At 41.2% G+C, this 26241-nt stretch overlaps 1 protein-coding gene across 5 annotated transcripts in view; it reads right to left on the reverse strand.

Moving 5' to 3' along the window:
* Positions 1-2985: 2985 nt before the first annotated feature.
* LOC110969254 (ATPase family AAA domain-containing protein 2-like) overlaps positions 2986-26241 on the reverse strand; it is an 80828-nt gene continuing 57572 nt past the window's right edge. For 3 of the 5 annotated variants that reach the window (XM_051955124.1, XM_051955125.1, XM_051955123.1), the window contains 17 exons: positions 23371-23446; positions 23152-23277; positions 20412-20478; positions 19452-19517; positions 15673-15781; positions 15468-15583; positions 14979-15153; positions 13880-13968; positions 13542-13701; positions 13023-13113; positions 8406-8720; positions 8199-8316; positions 6615-6801; positions 5438-5671; positions 5139-5274; positions 4314-4510; positions 2987-3945 (listed from right to left, as the gene is read on the reverse strand). In XM_051955124.1, the coding sequence (XP_051811084.1) occupies positions 3163-3945; positions 4314-4510; positions 5139-5274; positions 5438-5671; positions 6615-6801; positions 8199-8316; positions 8406-8720; positions 13023-13113; positions 13542-13701; positions 13880-13968; positions 14979-15153; positions 15468-15583; positions 15673-15781; positions 19452-19517; positions 20412-20478; positions 23152-23277; positions 23371-23446 (3045 nt within the window). In that variant the 3' untranslated portion in view covers positions 2987-3162. Of the gene's footprint in view, positions 3946-4313; positions 4511-5138; positions 5275-5437; positions 5672-6614; positions 6802-8198; positions 8317-8405; positions 8721-13022; positions 13114-13541; positions 13702-13879; positions 13969-14978; positions 15154-15467; positions 15584-15672; positions 15782-19451; positions 19518-20411; positions 20479-23151; positions 23278-23370; positions 23447-26241 lie in introns of all 5 variants that reach the window. The other 2 variants (XM_051955122.1, XM_051955121.1) reach the window with 2 other exon arrangements.

A 26241-nucleotide genomic window follows, 5' to 3' on the forward strand; every position in this document is an offset into this window, starting at 1 on the left:
TCCGCTGGCTCCGTCCCTAATAATAATAATAAGAAACCGAGCAAATACAACAGGGTCTCTAGCTCCGCTGGGTCAGTCCCTAAGTAAAGCTGCAAGCAGCGTTGAACGGGTCCTCGCATCCTTGCTGGTCAGCGACCCCAAGCATTTCCACCAGGCAATGCTGTGACTGAGAGTGTATTTAGGCCCATGAATGTGACAAAAGCTGGATTCTGAGCACACAGGTCAAATTTCAGGCAGATTTGAGCATGTACAGGCTATTTATGCAGCACTTTCTGTCCATCCACCAGATGGCACTATCTCTGTGACTGTATATTGGTCTACGAAACTCATCAGGACCAGTCTCTGATCAAACATGTAAAGTTTGAGGCAGATTGCAGCATGTACAGGGGATTTACATAAGACGTCCTGCTTTATGGCGTAACATTAAAGTTCAATTGGTCGCCATGGCCACGCCCTTTGAGTTTTGTGAACAATTTTCACAAATATCCAACCTGAAGGCGTGTTTTATATATTGTCCCAAATTCACGTGTTTTGGAGTTATTGCCTGTGAGAAATGAATTGTTGAAAGTGACCAAAACTACCAAAAATCTGACATTTAATTCAATATGGCGGACTTCCTGTTGGTTTTAGAGAATGATTCCAAGAGACTTTTTTGTTTGTACTGACGTGCTACATATGCATGCCAAATTTCATAGTCATAGGTGAAAGTCTGTGTGGAGGCTATTTTTTAAATGCTTTAGGGGGCGCTATGGTACATGCTTTGAATGTATTTTGGCCTACAAATGTGATCAGGACAGGACTGTGTTTAATCATGTGTGGTCTGAGGTAGATTGGAGCATGCAGATGATAGTTAGGTAGCACTTATGTTTCATGGCGAACCATGAAAATTCGGGACACACTCTTTGACTCTGGAAGAATCTTTTAGTAACTTTTGATCAGGAGATCGTGTTGTATACCCTGGTCAAATTTGAGGTCTCTCGAAGTTAACCCCTAGGAGGAGTTCGCTCTCAAAAATTAAAAAATTAGAGAAATTTTTTTGACTTAATTCAAAATGGCGGACGTCCTGTGGGTTTTAGGGGATGGCTCCAGGAGGCTTTTTTGTGTGTCCTGGTGTGGTCTATATGCCTTTCAAATTTGGTGGATGTAGGTGAAATGTGCTGCGGGGGCTGCTTATTAAAAATACTGTAGGGGGCGCTCTAGCACATGCAGTGCTGAGAAGCATACAGTGTCCTTCCTTGGGCCGACTGTGATGTGTGTGTAAATTTTGGTGAGCTGTTGAACATTCTAAGCCTGTCAAAAAGTACTTTGTCACAACAACAACACGTTGCCACGGCAACAGCATTTTATCAAATGCTAAAATCTTCACACTTTGGCATTGTCAGGGGGTGAAGACTGAGCTGACCAGTTTCCAGAAGGATATGACAAAGTTTGGAGCAACAATGCACGCAAATGTAATTTCTAAACTGCTTGTTACCAATAGGTGGCGCTATGACTTTTTCTAAATTTTTCAGTGTGAATGTCCTCAGAGTGGGCCTGGTGTCCAGCACATGAAGTTTGGGGCAGATAGGATCCTTTGCAGCTGAGATATGAACACTTCAATTTTCATGGCGAAACATCAAACTTTGCCGTCCCGCCACAGACATGCCTTTTTATCACACGTCACCATTTTTTCTGGGATTCATCATCAATGTGTTCAGGCTCATGTCACCACATCTGAGGTGAATCTGAGCAACAGGCTAAGAATAGTACATGAAAGTGTAAAAAATGTCAAATTCTTGATACCACAAGGTGGCGCTGTGACTGTTAATGAATGTTGCTATATGGATGTCTACGACTTACCCCCTAGGAGGAGTTCATCATAGATTTTGTACAGTTAACGCATGATGGCGCACTTCCTGTTGGGTTTAGAGCATGATCGTGATTGACTTTTTTGTGTTTCCTAATGTGCTGCATGTGCCTCCGTAGTTTTGTAGCTCGAGACCAAATGTCCTCTGAGTTGGCCTAATACCACTTTTTAAATTTTTGTAGGGGTCGCTATGGAGCCATTTTGTCAGACACCTCCATATGCCCTAAAAAATATGAAATTTTTCGCCAGTTCTGATGTGTGTGCAAGTTTTCATGACTTTTCGAGCATGTTCAGGCCCTGAAAAATGCAGTTGTAATGGCGGAATAATAATAAAGAAAAAAAAACCCTAAGGTTCCAATAGGGTCCTTCGGCACCGTTGGTGCCTTGGACAGTCGGTACCCTTGCACCGCCTGTCCTCGGCACCTTGGTGCTCGGACCATAACAAACCGTAGGGTTTCAATAGGGTCCTTCGGCACCTCGGTGCTTGGACCATAACAAACCGTAGGGTTTCAATAGGGTCCTTCGGCACAGCTGGTGCCTTGGACAGTCGGTGCCCTTGCACCGCCTGTCCTTGGCACCCTTGGTGCTTGGACCCTAATAAAGCAAAAAAAGCAACAAAACTGAGAAGCCATGAACAACTTCAGTTACATAACAAAACAGGTATAAAACAAAAATTCAGCGAGTTTTTGGGTTAACTGCATGCTGTGGTATACAGAGCAGAAAAGAGACAAAAACAGATACTGAGAGGAAAATAAAAACTATGATAAGAGCAAAAAATGCTCAGAGTTTGAAAAGATAGGGGATTTCTGTAATACAGCCCCAGGTTCCTCCCTCTGTAGATCTGTACGACTCTCTGTAATGAAATCCCCAAAATTCTGAACTATATCACTGAACTGTTGGCCTTTTAGATTACATTAGACAGATACATTTTGGTGCATATCAACGACAGATAGAAATATAAACAGTGCACCCTTTGGACGGGTGGCAACTTTTCACCCATCCAAGATTTGCATGGTCATTTACTTCCAGAACTTTTAGTTGTTAATGCGCAGTTCTGTGCGTTATCTAGAATAGAATAGAATAGAATAGAATAGAATAGAATAGAATAGAATAGAATAGAACAGAAGAACTTTATTGATCCCCGAAGTGAAATTCAATTGTCTGGTCTCATCTTTTTGCTTTTGAATTAAACAGTCTGATTGCTGATGGCAAGAAAGATTTCCTGAATCTTTCAGTCCTGCAGCGCAGGGATAGGAGCCATCCACCGATGTTTTGTTGTTCACTGAGGCAGATGTGAAGTGGATGATCCATGTTCGTCAGAATGGCCTCCATCTTTCTAAGTGCCTCTCTCTCTCCACCTCATCCTCCAATGTGGTCAATCTGATTCCAAACACAGAGCCAGCTTTTTTAATCAGTTTGTTCAGATGGCTTGCATCCTTGTTCTTTATACTGCCTCCCCAGCAGACTGCAGCATAAAACAGGACACTTGCTACCACAGATTGATAAAACATCTGCAGCATCTTACTGCAGATGTCTAAAGATCGAAGTCTTCTGAGGCAAAAAAGTCGGCTCTGGCCCTTTTTGTAGATGAAATCTACATTTTTAGACCAGTCTAATTTATTGTCAAGATGGACACCTAAATATTTATATGATGTCACCACCTCGATGTCCTCACCACAAGTGTTCACCGGCTGAAGAGGGGTTTTGGATCTGTGGAAATCTATGATCATTTCCTTTGTCTTTGAGGTGTTGAGTAGCAGGCAGTTTTTGTGACTCCAGTCACTGAAGGCACTTATCAGATCCCTGTATTCAGCTTCATGTCCATTTCTGATACATGCCATGATAGCAGTGTCAGAGTATTTCTGGATGTGGCAGGACTCAGTGCTGTATTTGAAGTCAGATGTATGTGAACAGGAAGGATCCACTCCCATCTCTGTGAGCTTGTCTTTGAGGATGGTGGGTTGGATGGAGTTGAATGCGTTTGAAAAATCAAAGAACATGATTCTTACATAAACTCCAGGTTCCTCCAGATGAGACGGGACACGGTGAAGCATGAAGAGGATGGCATCATCCACTCCAATGTGTTCTTTGTATGCAAACTGCAGGGAATCGAGTTTATCTTTGACCTCAAGCCTCAGTAGACGAAAAACCAGCCTCTCCAGATTTTTCTGATGTATTTCCTAAATCAAAGACTATGAATCTGTGCAAGATCAGGTTTTAGCTCAGTTTCAGGTGTTTACCAAGATGTACAAAGCAAACTGTTTTAGATTTGTAGATGTGTAAATGTGTCTGAGCACTTAGCATCCATGAAAATGAAAAGCAAATTCTTGACCTCATGAATAGCTAAAAGTAAATCATCATCAGTTTGCTCAGTGGTCATGGGATTATATAGCCTTCTGTGTTTTAACTACTTTACAGACGCCACACACACCACTCTGTTTAAGTTCACTAAATTTAATCCACTCACCTCCTCGATGTCGACTGGTTTGGTGAAGGCCTTGAAGCGACGGTCCAGACTCAGGCGCTCGGTGATGTTACGCAGAAAGAGGCGGAGCTCTCGCAGCACGTCTTCTTCCTGCTGCTCCACACGGAAACGCTCTTGCACTGACAGCTCACGGGAGGTAGGCAGCGGAGCAACAGGAAGGATCTCCATGTCCTGAGTCACTGACAGAAGAGGAGCAAAATATAATTGCTTAACTATTTGAGTTAGGGGCCTTCTGCTCCACCATCTCTAATTTGTTTGAAATCATTTCTGTGACTAAATATTTCATAATAAAAGTATTGTATATGTTTTGTTTTGTATTATTGTGATATGCAGCTACATGTGGTTCAGAAAATATCCATGGCTGACTTCAGCAATTTTTTTTGTTAATGTGTGCCCAAAGGTGGGACTTTTTAGGACGGCTTAAATTTTTTTCATATATCATCTCACCCATAGACAAATCAACTTTGAATCACTGTCATTATGAGAAAAAAACTGAAAACTTTAGGTGTTTATCTTTAATAGTTCGTGAGATTCTCAAATTTAGTGCAAAATCGTGCTGAAAATGTGTTGATGGGCAATGTTTAAATAAAAAAGATCTCAAACAGTATTTGATGTATGAAGATAAAATTAACAAATATCTGAAGACAAATCAGATCTGGTCAAGCAGAAAATGTCCGAAAAATGTGATAATTTGAGATGAAACAATCTCAAATTCAGATCAATCCATAAAATTTGCTGTTGCATTGCGCTCCACAGCTAACAAAAACACCCTGAACCGAAGCATCTGAACAACCCAGAATCACATACATGCGTTTTTCTTGGAGGGTGGAGCTTCGACCGCCTGATTAAGAATAAGGTCCTGGAAGAAGTTGACCCTCTCCTGCTTAGTGGGAGTACTGATAGTGTAAACCTCCCCGTACTCCTCCCGAAACAGACACTGGATCTGATGTTGGAACATGAAAGACATCAGAGTACTTGTTAAATGGTAAGGGGCTAAAAATTGCTGAACTATTTGGCCTATTGTGGAGAAACACAGCGAAAACATGGCAGTAAATTTATTTCAAATACATTCTGTATTTCTGACTCTGGATAACTTTGTGCCTCACCTCCGGGTCGAGCTCCTGATGAGGGACACTGCAGGTGGCGAGGAGGAGGATGGGGGAAAAGGAGGGGATGCTGCCCAGCAGACTGAGGAAAGAGGCTCTGAGTGCCTGCCCTGCTGTGTCCCACCACTGTTGGATGTGGGGGATGTAGAGGATACTGGGAGACGTCCGTTTGGCCTCACAGAACACCTGATCAGAGAAGAGATCGACGTTGTCCTGTACAGACAAGCTGTTTTTCTGCATTTAAAGGCAGTAAAATACTGTTTTAACATAAAACAAATCCCATCATGTGTGTCGTAGATGCCTGTCATCACCACCAGATGACACTGAAGGACTGCTCTTGTTTCAAGTATGTCCACATGTTCAAGAAAGCAAAGTCAATCCTCTCTGCTCATAAATGCAATTTTACTTTCATTTCAATAAGACAGCAAGACAGGAAGCCACAACAACTTCACCACAAGTGTTCTTAAACTTTACAAAACTTTCTGCAGATTTTCATTTCATTATTTGTCTGAGAACAATTCTTCCACTCACCACAGCTGGAAAAAATAACTGAAAAAAAAATGCGGGTCCCTACTGTCTCCTGTTTGAAAGGTCAGTTTCATTATTTCTCAATTATACCAACTGATTGTTTAAGCCATTGCTTGGGCAAAAATGAAAAAAAAAATCTAGTTCCCAAATTAGGATTTTTGCTTTTCTGCAGATTGTGAATATGCTTCCTTGGGCTTCAGAAAATAAACATAAGAATATTCCTCTTTATCGGTTAGCAACTCACTGTACCCCAAAATCACCTGGTAAGTTTGAAAGGCATCTTCTCTTTAAAAAAAAAAAATCTGAAACTGAAATATTAAATTGAATTTAAAATTGAAGTCACACCATTTGCTAGTCAGAAAATGTAAAAAGGTACACAATTGAACAGATTTTGAACTTTCCAGCAGTCCGTGAACTACTCATCAGTGACATGCCGTTCAAGACAGAATCAAAATGTAACTACTCTAAATGTAAAATTGTGGTATTTTATTCTACATGTATCTTCTGAAAGTTTGCCAACAGCTTTACTGTTGATAAAACACATAAGAAATGCAATAAATCAGCTTAGTATAAACTACAACAATTATAAGGTGGATTTTAAAGACTAGTTCAGTCCACATGCTGGATGCAGTGTTTGCTGAGGAGTCACCTGTGCACAAGCCTCCTCCGGGGAGGTGCTGCTGACTCCAAACAGCACAGCAGAGTCCAGACTGTGAACGGTGAACAGCTCCATAGCATGTAGAACAGCAGGAGCCATGTGGGAGGTCTGACCGGCACAGGGGCGACCTGCCAGGAGCATTCTGGGCCGATATGAGGTTGGTTGTTTGACGGCACTCCTGTAAGAGGCATCAGAGAAAAGAGCAGTAAGAAAAGAGTAAATCTGCAATTTGTTACCACAGACATATGAAATAATTTGTGACAAACATTCATTATGTATCTGAAATTAAACAGATCAAGTTTAATCAGGAAAAAAAACACTTTTCACTTAGTAGTGCTAATTAAGTGACATTTCATTTAATTCTCCTTACTTTGCACTTCTAACTAGTATGTAAATAATGTTTTAAATGTAAGGTTTTTAATCATTTGTTAATGTATTTTAGTTAAGTTGTAATTCTTCATCTAAAATTTAGTTTGAATGAGGGCTGTGAGACATTTGCTCATGTGTAAAAGCTGTTGAAATCTAAACTACTACTGTAAAGATTTGTTTATATGTTCACTCAAACAAAAATCTGCTATTTTATATTCAAATTTCAGTCTATGTTTATACTGCAGTCAAGTATGCTCCATGTGAAGATGCTATAATTAATGTCAAATACATTAATAGAATCTTGTCCTTATATTTGCTTACTACAACATTATGTTTTGTTTGAACCTCTTAACCCTCCTGTTGTCTTTATTTATGGGCACTGAAAAATATTGTTTCCTTGTTTGAAAAGAGGTCCCAAAAATCAGCAAAAAAATCACCCAAATTTCAGAAAATTTGCAACAAGTTCAGAAAGAGAATTGAAATAATTCCTTGAAAGTTTCCCTTAAAAGTTTTGTTTTTAAAAAAACTCCCCTGAATTTGGCAAGAAATTCTTGTAAATATTTTTAAAATGAGAAATTTTTTTACCAAAAATATCTAAAGTGACTACATATAAATCAGTAAAACATCTGATATTTTCTTTAAGAACATCCATCCATTCTCTATACACCGCTTTATCCTCACTAGGGTCGCGGGGAGTGCTGGAGCCTATCTCAGCTGACTCGGGCGAAAGCAGGGGACACCCTGGACAGGTCACCAGTCTGTCACAGGGCTACATATACAGACAAACAATCATACTCCCATTCACGCCTACAGGCAATTTAGAGTCATCAATTAACCTCAGCATATTTTTGGACTGTGGGAGGAAGCCGGAGTACCCGGAGAAAACCCACGCATGCACAGGGAGAACATGCAAACTCCATGCAGAAAGATCCTAGGCCCAAAAAAATTTAAAAAATTTCCCAAAGAATTTTAGAAATGTGGAAGTTTTCACTGTGAAAATATATATTTCTTCCCCATATTTTCAAACTTTAAAACGTGTCAATTTGACCCGCAGGACGACACGAGGGTTAAATCAAGTGTTAATGTTCTGCTTGTACATGATAAATGCAGAGTTAAAATAAAGTGATACCTCACAGGTATCTTTATGTTCCATTACTGATATAAAGAAACCCCTGTAGATCTAAGTGAGCTTTTGATCAGACTCACCTGGCAAAGTGTAGGAAGTTTTTGTCCTTGGAGGCAGAGGATGCTGAGATGCTTGGTGTCATGGAGCCTTCGTCTCCATCAGACATCAGACCATCGTCAAGGATACCAGAAGTCAGATCTGACATGCACAGAACAGATTTGTAAGGAGGATGTTGTGGTTTATCAGGACTGCAGCAGGAGTGCTTCCACCTTTCAGTTGCTACTCACTTGGCTCCATCTTCCTCTTCATTCCCTGTTCAGCATGAGGAAACAGCCTCTGCAGAGCCTCCAGGATGTCGCGCAGGGCAGCGCCCAGCAGCGGGTGAACCACAGGTGACAGAGGTTTGGCAGGAGAGGTGGCGGAGCGGTGTGAAGCCGGCGACATCTTCCTCATGGCTGCCACAAAGTCGCAGCTGCTGACGGCGATGGAGGACACGTCCAGCAGGAGCTTCTGGGAGGTTCCGTAGATCTGCGGGTAGCGACGCCGCAGAGCACACAGCGCCGCCTCAGTGCATACCGCCCTGATGTCAGCACCACAGTAACCTGAGAGAGACAGAGGTTCAAAAATTCTCCAGAAATTGCACTAATAGAAGAGAAAAAAACCACTGCAGTACTCCATACTTAATCCATGTTTGTGGTATTGAGTGTTGCCATATTGTAAAGAGTTTAACTCACTGGAAGCTTCTTAGCACATAAGACCAAGTCTCAGAGACATTATTTCATTCAAAATGCGAAAGATTTCTGATTGTATAAAACCATCAGCAAGGCCAATCTCAAAGGTAAATTAGCAAACAAACTGGATACTCAAGATGTGGTATTCAAACTGTTCTAAAGAAATATGAAGAATGCAGAGAGATAAAGGACTAAAAAAAAGAACCAAAGCTCAAGAAAATGGTCTGCTGAGAAGTTTCTTTTTTGAAATTGGAAGAAGTTCAGCAAAGAATGTGCTCAGCATCCGGCAGCAAGAGTTCTGAGGAGCGATGAGTCAAAGTTTGAAATGATCAGGTTCAATCGGAAACAATATATGAGAATAAGAGTTGAACAGAGCTACAACAATGATTGCCCACAGCTTTTAGTTAAACATGGTGGAGCTCTGTCATTGTATGAGACTGCATTTCTGCCTCATTATAAACTTGCCACAACAAGTGTGTATATGACACTTTTCAAACCCAACAGTGACATCTGGAGTTAGTTCATTAATGTAGTATGAAACAAGACTGTTAAAGACCTTATAGACACAAAGCAGGATTTGAAATTGGACTCTTGAACTGTAAATATAATTGAAAGCCAATGTAGTGTCATCAAAGCTGAAGTTATATGAGAGCTAGATTTAGTTTTATTGAGTCATCTTGCTGCAGGGCTGTGGTAACAGACTCACAACTCAGACAGGAATGAAGAGCATCACAGTAGTGTGGAGTGCGACCACTCCACTGAGACTGCACTCCTATCAGTCACAGAATCTCTGCGGCTGGCGAGAGCTGCTGGTCAGTCCTCTGTCCTACTGCTGCTGGACTTGTCTGCTGCCTTTGACACCGTGAACCATCAAATCCTCCTCTCCACACTCTCTGAGCTCGGCATCTCAGGTTCTGTCCTGTTGTGGTTCAAGTCCTACCTCACAGGCAGATCCTTCAGAGTAACATGGCGAGGGGAGGTGTCAAGGTCACACGACCTATCAACTGGGGTTCCTCAGGGGTCAGTGTTTGGTCCCTTACTCTTCTCTCTGTACACCACCTCACTTGGTGCAGTGATCCGCTCCCATGGCTTCTCCTACCACTGTTATGCTGATGACACTCAGCTTTTCCTCTCTTTTCCACCTGACGACACAACAGTTTCAGCTCGGATATCAGCATGTCTGGCTGATATCTCCACATGAATGAAGGAACGGCACCTTCAGCTGAATCTGTCTAAGACTGAACTCATGGTCTTTCCAGCTTCTCCATCTGTTCCGCCTCAGATCAGTGTCCAACTTCACTTGAGCCTACTTGTGCCCACAAACTCAGCCAGAAACCTGGGTGTCATGATTGATGACCAGCTGACCTTTAAAGTTCACGTGGCCTCAGTTTCTCGATCTTGTCGTTATGCCCTCTACAACATCAGGAATATCAGACCCTTCCTGACCCAACAGGCCACACAGCTTCTGGTTCAGGCTCTTGTGATGTCACGCATTGACTACTGCAACTCTCTTCTGGCAGGTCTCCCTGCATGTACAGTCAAACCTCTACAGATGATCCAGAATGCAGCAGCACGTCTGGTCTTCAACCAGCCCAAAAGAGCTCATGTCACTCCCCTGTTCATCTCCCTTCACTGGCTTCCAGTTGCAGCCAGAATCAAATTCAAAACTCTCCTCCTGGCTTACAAAACATTTACAAGAACGGCCCCAGCCTACCTGGATTCCCTGATCCAGGTCTACTCCCCTTCACGCCCACTTCGCTCTGCATGTGAGAGATGCCTGGTGCTTCCAGCCCAGCACGGCTCGATATCTCTAGCCAGACTCTTTTCCTCTGTTGTTCCCAAATGGTGGAACAATCTACCAAACTCTGTGCGTTCTGCTGAGTCCCTTTCTTACGGTGGCCGAGACCCGCCACCGCTGCAAATAAAACAAACGCTGCAAATAAAAAGAAACACCGCTGCAAATAAAAAAGAAACGCTGCAAATAAAAAGAAACGCCGCTGCAAATAAAAGAAACACTGCAAACAAAAAGAAACGCCGCTGCAAATAAAAAGAAACGCTGCAAATAAAAAGCCACAACGGAAGTGGATTACTGGGGATTATTTTTGCCGATACACCGGTGTGAGAAGAAGAAGAAGTAGAAACAAGAACAGGAGTACGACTCGGAAAACGAACGAGAAAGTAAGTGAAAATGTTAGTGTTTAATGTCACTACGTCTAATTTTTAATGTGTTATCTGGTTAGGCCATGTAGCCCCAGGTTTGAAGGTTTGAAGTTGAACTGGAGGATGCCGGTGTGTTGTTAGCCGTCAGTTGTTTCCACCCGGATGTGTTTTCGTTCCGGACTCATTCATTCTGTCCGCTCGGGCGGACGGGCGCCGGCGGCAAAGGATGGTTCGCCCGGGGCGCAAATCTAGCCATGACCGAATCTGTGTGTTTTTCTGGGGTAGACACTGCTTTGGAGTGAGAGCGTGCAGTGGAACATGTTACTGTGTTTTGCTGCATATTGGAGTAAAGTTACCAAACTCGATTGTCCTCTCGTTAGCCGAAGCTAACAACACACCGGCATCCTCCAGTTCAACTTCAAACCTGGGGCTACATGGCCTAACCAGATAACACATTAAAAACTAGAAAAGCACTCGGAGAGCGCATACCTCCGCCAGGCCATCTGTCTGTCTGTCTGTTTACAGCATAACTCAAAAAGTTATGGATGGATTTTCACCAATTTTTTACAGAATGCCCGGAAGAGCAAAAGTAACAATCGATTAGATTTTGGAGGTGATCCGGATCACCGTCTGGATCCAGAAAAAAATCCTGGATGCAGGATCCTGGATCCAGATGTTTTTTTTTCAAAAAAATCCTGGATCCAGACGTGTGGAGGTGTGGATCCAGGTGTGTTGTTAGCTTCGGCTAACGAGAGGACAATCGAGTTTGGTAACTTTACTCCAATATGCAGCAAAACACAGTAACATGTTCCACTGCACGCTCTCACTCCAGAACAGTGTCTACCCCAGAAAAACACACAGATTCGGTCATGGCTAGATTTGCGCCCCGGGCGAACCATCCTTTGCCGCCGGCGCCCGTCCGCCCGAGCGGACAGAATGAATGAGTCCGGAACGAAAACACATCCGGGTGGAAACAACTGACGGCTAACAACACACCGGCATCCTCCAGTTCAACTTCAAACCTTCAAACCTGGGGCTACATGGCCTAACCAGATAACACATTAAAATTAGACGTAGTGACATTAAACACTAACATTTTCACTTACTTTCTCGTTCGTTTTCCAAGTCGTACTCCTGTTCTTGTTTCTACTTCTTCGTCTTCTTCTTCTCACACCGGTGTATCGGCAAAAATAATCCCCAGTAATCCACTTTCGTTGTGGCTTTTTTATTTGCAGCGTTTCTTTTTTATTTGCAGCGGCGTTTCTTTTTGTTTGCAGTGTTTCTTTTATTTGCAGCGTTTCTTTTTATTTGCAGCGTTTCTTTTTTATTTGCAGCGGTGTTTCTTTTTTATTTGCAGCGGTGTTTCTTTTTATTTGCAGCGTTTGTTTTATTTGCAGCGATGGCGGGTCTCGGCCACCGTACCTTTCTACTTTTAAGAGACAATTGAAGACTCAATTGTTCAGAGAACACCTCGGCACTTAATCTGACTCCACCTTAGGGGTAGAAAAAGTCAGGTGGTCCAAAACCCAGCACTTATTTAGCACTGACAAAGTATAAAAAAGGGGGGGGGGGGCTGGCAATTTCTTCTGCAGCTTGATGGCAACACCTTTGACCAATCACACTTGAAGCACTTTTTGCACTTACTACAGGTTTTTCCTTATGTCTGAATTCTTGCTTGTGTTGTACGTCGCTTTGGACAAAAGCGTCTGCTAAATGAAATTGTAGAATTGTAGAATTGTAGTGTAACAGAATGACACAAAAGTATGAAGAACAATTTTCAGCTGCTGAAAATATAACAGAAGGTGTATTTTTTGAATATTCTCCATGTGAAAGTAGCAGGACTGAATGACTGACTCGGGTTTCTGGATGAAGATTTCCTACTTGCTGCTAATGTTTTCGAGGTTTTGGAAGATGTTACTAGAGACCTGCTGGGTGGTAAATTGTCATAATTTCAGTTTTACTTTAATGTCTTTGAAGAAAATGATAAGAAATCTAGTGACTAATCTATCGTACCGACACATTTTTCAGCCAGTTCTTCCAGAAAGTCTTCACTAGGAGGAGGCTTCCACTGCCAGGTGTGGACTTTCAGGATCTCTTTACGAGACTGAAAAACACAGACGGATGAGCTTAATTAAAGCTTAGTCATAAATCAACAAATAGAACAGAGAGTAATCTGCATTATTGTTGATAACAATGATAACAAAACTCAAAACTTCCATTGTGGCCACACTGATCCTTTGGAGTAAAAGCTGCACCATCACCATTTTAAAAAATCTCCAACCAGACATACAGAATTATTACAGTGACTCTGTGATCACCAGCTCATACAATAGTAGTAATCCGCTGCATCATATTTGAACTTGGACGTGATAAAGAATTCTAAATAAACTGTATGACCACAAAGAGTAAGAAAAATGTTGTGGACTGCAGCAAAAAAATTCAAAAAGCTTCCAAATATGAAACAATAAATTTTCAGTACAAAACAAAAGGTTAAAAAGTGGAAAAAATACATTTAGTTAAATAAAATGTCACCTCTTTGTCAGGCAGGCCGAAGAGGAACTCCCTGTCGAAACGTCCAGGGCGCCGCAGCGCCGGGTCGATGGAGTCCAACCGGTTTGTGGCTCCAATCACCACAACTTCACCTCGACTGTCCAGTCCGTCCATCAGAGCAAGGAGTGTCGACACAATGGAGCTGCAAGGATTTAAAACTATCAGTGATCGTTTGTGGTACAGTTTTTGCTCAGGAACCAGAGTGATTTGGCACAATGACACTCACTAGTAAAGTGTGTTGAGACACCATAACTGTGAAAGAAAGCATTGTGCCTCAACAGCTGTTGTTATAAAGCTAAATTTAACTAACAGTGACAGACCTGTGTATCTGATCCTGTCGGCTGGATCGGACTGGAGCCAGACCATCGATCTCATCAAAGAAGATGATGGACGGACGCATCTGATACGCCTGAGGACAACACACACCAAAACACACTCAACCTCTGCACCATAAAGAACAAGCTCAAGAAAACTGACATTTGTGTTTGTCCTAACGAACATTGCTGATTGCAGGATTAATATTTAAAACAATTAAAAACCACAGAGTGAAAGTCCATACCTCCTGTTATATATAGTGGTCAAAATATTAATGCATTGTAGCAGATAAAGTATTAATGCAATACAATTTATAAGTTGTCTTTTTCAGTGGGTATATCAGTAATTGCTTAAGATATTGGTAATAAAATTAATGTGATAAACATCAGAAAATGGATTCCAGAAATCAAGGCAAAAAGGATTAGATAGTTCTTTTCCAGCATTTGTTAACCCTGTATTCACTTGGAAAACTTTTGTACATGTAAAATAAATTAAACTTTCACTTTTGTGTTTGTCCTAACGAACATTGCTGATTGCAGGATTAATATTCAAAACAATTAAAAACCACAGAGTGAAAGTCCATACCTCCTGTTATATATAGTGGTCAAAATATTAATGCATTGTAGCAGATAAAGTATTAATGCAATACAATTTATAAGTTGTCTTTTTCAGTGGGTATATCAGTAATTGCTTAAGATATTGGTAATAAAATTAATGTGATAAACATCAGAAAATGGATTCCAGAAATCAAGGCAAAAAGGATTAGATAGTTCTTTTCCAGCATTTGTTAACCCTGTATTCACTTGGAAAACTTTTTTACATGTAAAATAAATTAAACTTTCACTTTTGTCTTATTTTTTAACGTTTATGACATTACAACTTTGTTATATTGCAAAGAAGATCATTTTTAACCCTCCCTCATTCCTTATAGTTGTGCTGTTTCCAAAGTGGTGCAAGACTTTGTACTGCAATAAAAATGAGCAGTCAGAAAAAATTTGACAGGAGCAATAAACTTCCAGAAACTGCTTGGAGTTGAGTTAAGATGGAGTGTGATCTACAGTTATTCCAGCAGGTGGCAGCACTAGGACATCAGGTGAGCAGTACCTGTTCAAACAGCAGCCGCAGCTGCCGCTCTGACTCTCCCACCCACTTGCTGAGGCAGTCGGCTCCCTTCCTCATGAAGAAGGTGACCTTCCTGTTGCCATGGCTACACTCGTTGGCCAACGCCCGGGCAACCAGAGTTTTTCCCGTCCCAGGAGGGCCATAGAACAAACAACCTCTGGAGGAGACACAGACAGACAGAGTATGTTCAAACATTTAAATGATTTAAAGCTCTGCTGAAGCCTGCTTGATACACTGTTTTCAGTCTGGTTGTGGTGTCAAAGTATCTTTGAAAAGTAAGCTACTGTATCTTCTGTTGTAACTACAGATATCTGCAACATCATTTCACAGAGTCAAATCTCAAATTCAAGGGATCTGTAATTACATCATGACAAGTCTGAATTCCAGTTTGAGATTTCTACAATGCGATTTTGATCACTTGTATATAAACCCTGTATATATGTGAATCCCTTATATGTGTGTGTGTTCTACCTGGGAGGCTGGATCTTGAAGTTGTCGAAAACCTCAGGGTAGAGAAATGGGAATACAACCATCTCCTTCAGAGCTGAGATGTGACCCGACAGACCTCCAATGCTGTCAAAACCCACCTGAGGATGAAAGGAAAGGAAAGTGAGGAGGTACAGAAGATGTAAGAGATAGGTCACTGAATTTTATGTTTTTATGTGTCTTAACTCACGGATTGATCAATGGCCATTGGATCAATGTCTGCAAGACCTGCTCCTGAGGCCATCTTGTCTCTGCGAGTCCCCAGAAGATCCTCTGAATGCAGGCCAAGAGGGTGACAACTGGCATGAAGAACATCAGGAAAATTAAGAATAAAACTGACATCCAATACAGAGGACCTTTACAAGCATGCACTGACTAATAATTTTTATAAATTTGGACCTGAGGTATATTTGCCATTAAAAATGGTAAACAAGAGGTAAATTATAAACAGTTTATGTTTGACATATGTTGAATTAAAAAATTACTTTTCAGCATTTATCTTCAGTGTTGTTAGGCTATTGATACTGATAATACAATCTATTTGTATTTTTTTAAAAAGGCATGTCGTGAAGTGATTTTGCAAAGATGATTTGAAGGTTCGATTTGGTTCATTTCATTCAAAGAATGAGAAGACAAACATGATTAGTTCAAGGACTGCTAGAAAGCTTTGTTTTTACAGTTTCTCATTTATAAATAATGCAATTTGGGAGACTTTTATATGTAACATGCCTTTAGATTCAGAGGGTTACTACATCCATTTTTTCTACACAGAGTCTTCATTTTCTTTGTAAGGGAACGTGAGGGAGAGTGGTAAGAGAAAGGGTGGGGGCCTCGCAATGTATGTGAATGAGAGATGGTGTAATGCTGGGCACATCAGCGTTAAAAGAGTGGTAGAATTACTGGCGGTCAGTCTGTGTCCAACCTATCTGCCCAGGTAGTATTCATATGTAATAGCTATTACTGTGTACATCCCTCCCTCAGCTGATGCGGCTGCAGCCTGTGAACTCATCCACAGTGAGGTGTCCCAGCTGCAAACATCACACCCTCAGTCTCTTATTATCATCTCAGGAAACTTTAATCATACATTGCTCTCTGTCACTCTCCCTACATTCACCCAGTATGTGACCTGCCATACTAGAGACAGTAAAACCTTGGACCTGCTGTATGCAAACATCAAGGATACATAATAGCTCCTCCCCCTACCCTCGCTGGGCTGCGCAGATCCCAACCTGGTGAGACTCCCGCCATTTACATACCTATGGTAAAGAAACAACCCCCCACCATAAGGTATGTGAAGAAGTGGTCTGACAAGGCCACTGAGGACCTTCAGGACTGCTTTGAGACCACAGACTGGGATGTGCTGCTGTGTGGTCCACACGGGGAGAACATTGATACACTGACGGACACTACTACGGACTACATTAACTTCTATGCAGAGAACACCATACCGACCAGGAAAGTACGGTGTTTCTCTAACAACAAACCCTGGCTAAACGCAGAACTGAAGGCCATGCTGAAGGAGAAGAGGAGGGTTTTTGGATCTGGGGACAAAGAGGAGCTGAGGAGGGTGCAGAAGGAGATAAAGAAGATCAGGGAGGACAAGGCCAGCTATCGGACCAAGATGGAATCTCACCTGCAGGAAAATACCACAAGGGAGGTCCAGAGAGACCTGAGATCCATCTCTGGTTACAGCAGAGGCCAAGAGAGGTGAGCTGCAGCAGGATATCGAGAGTGGGCCTATAAGCTGAATCTGTTCTTTAACAGATTTGACTCTCCTCCACTCCTCCCCCCTCTCATCAAAGCACCCACCAGCCAGCTCCTTCACACCTCAGCTCTCTACCACCAAAACCACCAACAGCACCTTTCCTCCTCTCCCCATCCTCCACCACCTTCGGACTCCACATACAGCCCCATAACTCCTCCTCATCTCACTCCCCACCACCACCCCTCCTCCTGCCACCCTCCTCCACCACCCCCGGCCTGTCCGTAACAGCTGATCAGGTGAGAAATGAGCTTAAAAAGATCAAGACCAGAAAGGCCGGAGGTCCTGATGGAATCAGCTCCAGATTCCTGAGAAAGTGTGCATACCTGCTCTGTCAGGTGCTGCTGCACCTCTTTTAACCTGAGCCTGAATCTGGAGAGGGTTCCTGTATTATGGAAGACTTCCTGCCTGGTTCCTGTCTCAAAGACCAGGAATCCCAGGGAGCCTAACCACTTCAGACCTGTGGCCCTCACTTCTCATCTGATGAAGACCATGGAGAGGATCATCCTTAGGAACCTCCACATCTGGATCCACTGGAGTTTGCTTACCAACCAAACATTGGAGTGGATGATGCAGTCGTCTATCTGCTGCACAGATTGCTAAGTCACCTGGAGAACACTGGCAGCACTGTTGGGTCATGTTCTTTGACTTCTCCAGTGCTTTCAGCACAATCCAGCCTTCTCTGCTCAGGGTGAAGCTTGAAGGAGCAGGAGTAGACTGTCACCTGGCTGCTTGGACCATTGACTACCTCACCAACAGACCACAGTACGTGAGGCTTCAGGACTGTGTGTCTGGTGTGGTAGTCAGCAGCATGGGAGCCCCACAGCGGACAGTATTCTTCACCTTTCTCTTCACCCTGTACACATCAGACTTCCACTACAACTCTGGGAGTTGTCACCTCCAGAAGTTCTCCGATGATACAGCCATTGTCGGGTGTGTATCTGAGGGGGACGAGCAGGAGTACAGGACGATCATCTCGGACTTTGTTGACTGGTGTTAGCGCAACCATCTGCAGCTCAACGCCAGTAAGATGAAGGAGATGACCATCGACTTCCAGAGGAGGAGGACACCTCAGACTGCACCGGTGAACATCCAGGGTTTGGACATTGAGATGGTGGACACATACAAACACCTGGGTGTTCACCTCAACAACAAACTGGACTGGTCACATAACACAGAGGTCCTGTACAAAAAGGGCCAAAGTCGTCTCCACCTGCTGAGGAAACTGAGGTCCTTTGGCATGTGCAGGACTCTGCTCCGGACATTTTCTGAGTCTGTGGTAGCATCTATTATTTTCTATGCAGTGGTCTGCTGGGGAGTGGGGAGCACTGAAAGGGACAGAAAGAGACTGAACAGACTGGTCAGGAGGGCTGGTTCTGTCCTGGACTGTTCCCTGGACTCCATAGAGGACATCATGGGCAATTCCTCACTCACTGCACGGCACTGTGAGGTCTTTAAGCAGCTCCTTCAGCAGCAGACTGAGACACCCACTATGCAAGAAGGAGCGCTATCGCAGGCCATTCATTCCATCTGTTGTAAGACTGTAAAACATCAGCATCACTGGCTGATGTTAACATAAACTGGGCTATATCATATCATCTTAAACCATGGTAAAATCTGCACAACAATTCCTTGCACTGCTGGCATTTTCTGCACTTTTACAGTTACATTCCACAAGCCACTTTATGCTAATGTCACTTCTAGTGTAGTAATACTGTATTAATATGTTTTTCATTCTTCATTCTTGTATATATTATATATATTATTTTTATTAAAATTACTATCTTTACTGTACATACGGTTAGTGCTGCTCTGAAAGATTTTTGCTGCTGTAACACTGGAAATTTCCCCTGATGTGGGGAGTAATAAAGGATTCTTATCTTTGTCAAAACACAGCATACATATTTATAGACATACATCTCCAATGCTAAAATGTTTAATAAATGTCTATAAATATAAGCATGTCAACCAGAGAGTCTTTTTTCACTTCCTAAGAAAATTAATGTGACTCTGTCTGGGGAAAAAATGATCAATTTCACCAAAAGATGAGTGCATTAGAAAAACATGTTGGTCGGTTGCTTGAACAGATGAATCCGTTTATCACATTTTTTGTTTGAAAGGTGTTAGTGTCATTTATATCTATAGGAATATGCAGGAACTGTTCATGTCATTGTGTTTCAGTGAAGCGCTTTGTTCTACATACTAACCTGTTCAATGATTTTTCGTCTTCGTCATCCTCGTCAGACTGACTGGACCAAGCACTCTTAGTGGGTCTGGAAGAAGGAACAAAACAAAAAGACAGTTGCAGACTGAGGCAAAGGCAATGCACTTGGTCCGGAGATTATGTGATAATAAACATAAAAACTTGTAGTTGCACAGACAAGCAACTGCCATCGCTGGAAAGGTCTCATCATGCAGTTTGACTTGATATTTAATACATTTTGCTGCAATGATGCTTCAAGAGCAAATGAAACAAGAAAAAAAGATGTAAATCTGGATACAAAGTGTGTCTGTCAGGGATTCTACGGATTCATACTAAACTGGTAGAAACTAATATTAAGTTCTGAAATTTTGATATTTCGTTAGAGAGCCCTCATTAGACCAAACTGTCATTGTAGACCAGGCTCTGATTTCACAAAAAAACTTGCTGAGATCAAGCAAACAATCAAGTTGTACCAAATTGTGACTGACTGAACAACTCCATCAAACTGCTGATCTCTTTTTGTTCCAGCAGAGAACTTTAGAATAATTAAACAATTACAAGCAATACTTTACCAGGAAAATACAGTAAAAAATGCTGATTTTGAAAACATTTGCAACCACAGACATTTTCCAACAGATTACTGCTGTTTTGAAAACCTCTTTCTAGTCTCATTGCTCTACAATACTATCAAGAAACCACAAAGAATATCTTTGTCAGTTGGTGCCTCTGAGTGTTACCATGGAAACACAGGTTTTAATTCAAAGTTAACCTGGTTATTAGCCTGGCATCTAATGTTTTAGCTTGCCTGTATGTGTCTAATCTTAAACAAGCCGGTTTAACAGGTATTTCTCGATAGCACAGCTGAAATCACAACATCATTCGTGTTTGCCACAAATGTTCTGGCTGCAGCATTTGAGCTTTACTGTATTTAGACAGACTAGAAAAGTTGTGTCCACAGTCTCACCTGAAGGCTCCTCTGCGGCTCGTGTTTGGTCCTGAAGCACTGATCTGGAAGGTTCCTTTCAGAAGCTCTTAATCAAGAGAAAACACAAACTTTCAAAGTGTAAGAAATATGTTACACACGTGGACAAAATTGTTGGTACCCCTCAGTTAAAGAAGGAAAAACCCACAATTCTCACTGAAATCACTTGAAACTCACAAAAGTAACGATAAATAAAAATTTATTGAAAATTAAATAATCAAAATCAGCCATCACTTTTGAATTGTTGATTAACATAATTATTTAAAAAAACAAACTAATGAAACAGGCCTGGACAAAAATGATGGTACCCATAACTTAATATTTTGTTGCACAACCTTTTGAGGCAATCACTGCAATTAAACGATTTCTGTATTTGTCAATGAGCGTTCTGCAGCTGTCAACAGGTATTTTGGCCCACTCCTCATGAGCAAACAGCTCCAGTTGTCTCAGGTTTGATGGGTGTCTTCTCCAAATGGCATGTTTCAGCTCCTTCCACATATGTTCAATGGGATTCAGATCTGGGCTCATAGAAGGCCACTTTAGAATAGTCCAACGCTTTTCTCTCAGCCATTCTTGGGTGTTTTTGGCTGTGTGTTTTGGATCGTTGTCCTGTTGGAAGACCCATGACCTGCGACTGAGACCACGCTTTCTGACACTAGGCAGCACATTTCTCTCCAGAATGCCTTGATAGTCTTCAGATTTCATCGTACCTTGCACACTTTCAAGACACCCTGTGCTAGATGCAGCAAAGCAGCCCCAAAACATTACTGAGCCTCCTCCATGTTTCACCGTCGGGACAGTGTTCTTTTCTTCGTATGCTTGGTTTTTGAGTCTATGAACATAGAGTTGATGTGCCTTACCAAAAAGCTCCAGTTTGGTCTCATCTGTCCAAAGGACATTCTCCCAGAAGCTTTGTGGCTTGTCAACATGCATTTTTGCAAATTCCAGTCTCGCTTTTTTATGAGTTTTTTTCAGCAGTGGTGTCCTCCTTGGTCGTCTCCCATGAAGTCCACTTTGGCTCAAACAACGACGAATGGTGCGATCTGACACTGATGTACCTTGGCCTTGGAGTTCACCTTTAATTTCTTTGGAGGTTGCTCTGGGCTCTTTGGATGCAATTCGAACGATCCGTCTCTTCAATTTGTCATCAATTTTCCTCTTGCGGCCACGTCCAGGGAGGTTGGCTACTGTCCCGTGGGTCTTGAACTTCTGAATAATATGAGCCACTGTTGTCACAGGAACTTCAAGCTGTTTAGAGATGGTCTTATAGCCTTTACCTTTAAGATGTTTGTCTATAATTTTTTTTCGGATGTCCTGGGACAATTCTCTCCTTCGCTTTCTGTTGTCCATGTTCAGTGTGGTACACACCTTTTCACCAAACAGCAGGGTGACTACTTGTCTCCCTTTAAATAGGCAGACTGACTGATTATGAGTTTGGAAACACCTGTGATGTCAATTAAATGACACACCTGAGTTAATCATGTCACTCTGGTCAAATAGTTTTCAATCTTTTATAGAGGTACCATCATTTTTGTCCAGGCCTGTTTCATTAGTTTGTTTTTTTAAATAATTATGTTAATCAACAATTCAAAAGTAATGGCTGTTTTTGATTATTTAATTTTCAATAAATTTTAATTTATTGTTACTTTTGTGAGTTTCAAGTGATTTCAGTGAGAATTGTGGGTTTTTCCTTCTTTAACTGAGGGGTACCAACAATTTTGTCCACGTGTGTAGATGTTTATTTTTCCACAGCAATTTTTTTCTAAAATCCTGTTCGCTATTTACTGTACCTGCTTATTATTCTTTTCCTAACATGACATAACAAAGAAAAACTGTCAGACTACTGTACTGACATATATTATGATATTCTGCTGTCTCTTCCAAAATACAAATGAAGTACTGCATTGTTTGTTTTATGAATGGTGTAGATTAAACATGACAAACATACATCCATTACGAATGCACATTGCATTTAATCATTAAATTATTCTAACTTGAATGCTTTTGAATCATTTCCATATCAAACTCTGAAAATATTGCACCTCATCTAAAAAATTAAATGCTTTAAAGAATTTTTTGTTCCTCTACAAATGGATATATGTTTTACTTTAAACATCTCAAAACATTTTCATAACTAATGAAACACAATTTCTACATTCGCATTTACTACTTAAAGTAGCAATACTGGCAAATACTACAAGTCAGCTCTGTGTCTACAACAACATGTGATATGTTGGTTCTGTTGCTGCTGTTTCTGGAAATTCAAAGGCCAACAAGAGAACTTTGACCTTGTAGCGCAAGAGAAATAAAATGTTCATCTGTCATTTAGAAGGTAAATAAAAAGGAATACAACCTCAGTCATTCATAAATCACCATTAAAAACAAAAAACAAATATTAGTTAAGTCACCTGAGAGGAGTAACTTAACTTTATGTACAGCATCATGAATAAAAGTTTCATTTTAAAACTGTCATATTTTAGAATAGAATAGAATAGAATAGAATAGAATAGAATAGAATAGAATAGAATAGAATAGAATAGAATCACTTTATTCACCCCCGAAGGGAAATTCAGTTGATGCAATCAAAATGTAATCGGGTAACCCTTCATAATGTAGCTATAATCTAGTTACACACTCTTCCAGTTCTATCTGGGCTAATTACAATTGTCTATTTTTTGTGATTTGAGAAGTTTTGCACACATCTCCATTAAAAGCTACTGACCGCTTCTGGATCCCTGGTAGAGCGACGAGGCTCGGCTCACTTTAGCATCAAAGCTCTGGTTTGCGTTGCAGTTACTGTCTTCATCTGCAGTCACTGCCTGCCTGCTGTCCTCATCCATTGTCATACCTGGAAATATCAGAGAAGAAAAAAGTTTTTAGAGCACCTCAACTTCCTCTCTTCTCTTATAATCACCTCCTTTTCTTATTGTATTGTACAAACCATTGCCATCCTTGCTGTCAGTGAACTCTCTCTGTGGTACCGGAGTTCTTGTCCTCTGGGCTTTAGAGTAGATCTTCTAAAAATTCATCACACAAACACTGTAAGCAACTTATCTGATTTTCAACACCAAAATTAAAGATGAGTCTTTCATCAGGGACTTCTTCTGCCAATTTAGTCTCCATATCTTTGGCTTGTATTGTTTAACCCCTGAACTCCATAACCGGCTGGTGGGTTTACAAGTCATGTTATCTTTTTAAAAACATACTAAAATTACACAATTTATCAGCCAGAAATTGCAAAAACAGAAAGAATTGTCGCATTACTCAACTCTCAATGGTCTTTAAACATGATATTCATGCGTCATTCAATCAGGAAAAGTATCTAAATCTGTGCTTAAAATTACGATATTAAAATTACTTTATTCTCCATTCTCAGTCTCATTTAAATTTTTACAGAAAACAAAACATTTGCTTCAAATCCTATAAAAAATTAAAAGTTCTGCACTCATAAGTGTAACTGTAAAGCCATTAGACACTCCACTGAGACCAACAATCACATAACCAAAATTAAGGGGCTTTTCAGCAGTTAATGCAGGCTGTCTTTAACCAGAGCAGAGAGGAGACAAATGTGGACAGAAATTATAAATATAAATATTAAAATATCTATATAGTGTCACCCTTTGTTCCCAGTATTGGTAACAGCTGTGGATATTTGAAAAAATGTTGTATGTTTTGATTGCAGATTTTTATATTTTTGTAGAACTAATAATACAAATAAAAACACACAAAAACAAACAATCAAATAATTCAACTTTAATTTTGACCATTTTGTATGGTTATGAAAATGGTGTGGTGGATCTCCATGCACTCTGGCATCAAGTCCTCAGATGCCGGGACTGTGTCATACATTCACAGACAAAACTATTGTCATCGCTGGAATTTTTTCAGAAAATACACCATTTCTCCAGAAATTGTTGCAATTACAAATGTTTTTAGTATACACGCATTTGTTTCCTTGATGTGCATTGGAAAAACACAAAAAAGCAGAAGCTGTGGCTCAGGTGGTAGAGCGGGTCGTCCAATGATCGAAAGGTCAGCGGTTCGATTCCCACTCTGTCCTAGTCATGTGCTGTTGTGTCCTTGGGCAAGACCCGCATTGCCTCCAGTGTCTCCTGCTCTCACACTGGTGTGTGAATGTTGGTGGTGGTCGGAGGGGTTGGAGGGGTTTGGAGGGGCCGTAGGCGCGGATTGGCAGCCATGCTTCCTTCAGTCTGCCCCAGGGCAGTTGTGGCTAGGTATGTAGTTTACCACCACCAGAGTGAGAATGTGTGAGTGAATGAATAATGGATCCATTGTGAGGCGCTTTGAGTGCCTAGAAAAGTGCTATATAAATCTAATCCATTATTATTATTATTATTATTATAAAAAAGCTGAAATTGACATAATTTTACACAAAACTCAGAAAATAGCCAGGACAAAATTGTTGGTACCCTCAACTCAATATTTGGTTGCCCACCCTGAGAAATAACTGAAACCAATCGCCGCTTCCTATAACCATCAACAAGTTTCTTACACCTCTTAAGTTGAATTTTGGACGACTCTTCTTTTGCAAACTGCTCCAGGTCTCTCAGATTTGAAGGGTGCCTTTTTGCAACAGCAATTCTGAGATCTCTCCATAGGTGTTCAATGGGATTTAGATCCAGACTCACTGCTGGCCACTTCAGAACTCTGCAGCACTTTGTCTCCAACCATTTCTTGGTGCTATTTGAGGTAAGTTTCGGGTCATTGTCCTGCTGGGACACCCATGACTTCTGATGCAGATCCAGCTTTCTGACACTAGGCCCTACATTGTGGCTCAAAATATTTTGACAGTCTCCAGATTTCATGATTCCTTGCACACCATCAAGGTACCCATTGCCAGAGGCAGCAAAACAACTCCAAAACATCTTTGAACCTCCACCATATTACCACCATATTTGACTGTAGATTCTGTGTTCTTTTCTTTGTAGACCTCATTCCATTTTCTGTAAAAAGTAGAATGATGTGCTTTTCCAAAAAGATGTACCTTAGTCTCATCTGTCCACAAAACATTCTCCCAGAAGGATTGAGGCTTACTCAGGTACATTTTTGCAAATTCCAATCTGGCTTTTTTATGTCTGTTTGTCAGCAGTGGGGTTCTCCTTGGTCTCCTGCCACAGCGCTTCTCCTCATTCAGATGATGATGTATGGTCCGAGCTGACATTTTTGCACCCTGTCTCTGCAGGACAGCCTGAATTTATATGGAAGTTGACTGACGATGTTTATCCACCATTCTAACTATCCCGCGTTGCATTCTTTTGTCATTTTTTCTCTTCCGTCCCCATCCAGGGAGATTAGCCACAGTTCCATGGGTTACAATTTTCTTGATATATTACATATAGTGGACAAAGGAACTTCAAGATCTCTGGAGATGGTCTTGTAACCTTGAGATTGTTCATATTTTTCTACAATTTTGCTTCTTAAGTCTTCAGACTTCTCTTCTTTCTCTTCTCCATGCTTGGTGTGACACACATAGGCACACAACACATAGGTTGAGTCAACTTTTATACATTCTAACTGGCTTCTGGTGTGATTTCTATATTGCCAGCACCTGTTAAATAAAGTTATTATATTGTATTGTATTGTTACTTGCCACAGGTGAGTTTAAACGAGCATCACATGCTAAAACAATAAAATGATTTCCCCGCAGTTTTGAAAGGGTGCCAACAATTTTGTCTGACCCATTTTTTGAGTTTTGTGGAAACTTATGTCAATTTTGGATTTTCTTCTGCTTTTCTGTGTTTTTCAAAAGCACATCGAGAAAAGATAAAAGTGTATACCAAAAACATTTGTA

Source organism: Acanthochromis polyacanthus, chromosome 11 (genome assembly GCF_021347895.1).
Source record: "Acanthochromis polyacanthus isolate Apoly-LR-REF ecotype Palm Island chromosome 11, KAUST_Apoly_ChrSc, whole genome shotgun sequence".
Lineage (NCBI taxonomy): Eukaryota > Metazoa > Chordata > Actinopteri > Pomacentridae > Acanthochromis > Acanthochromis polyacanthus.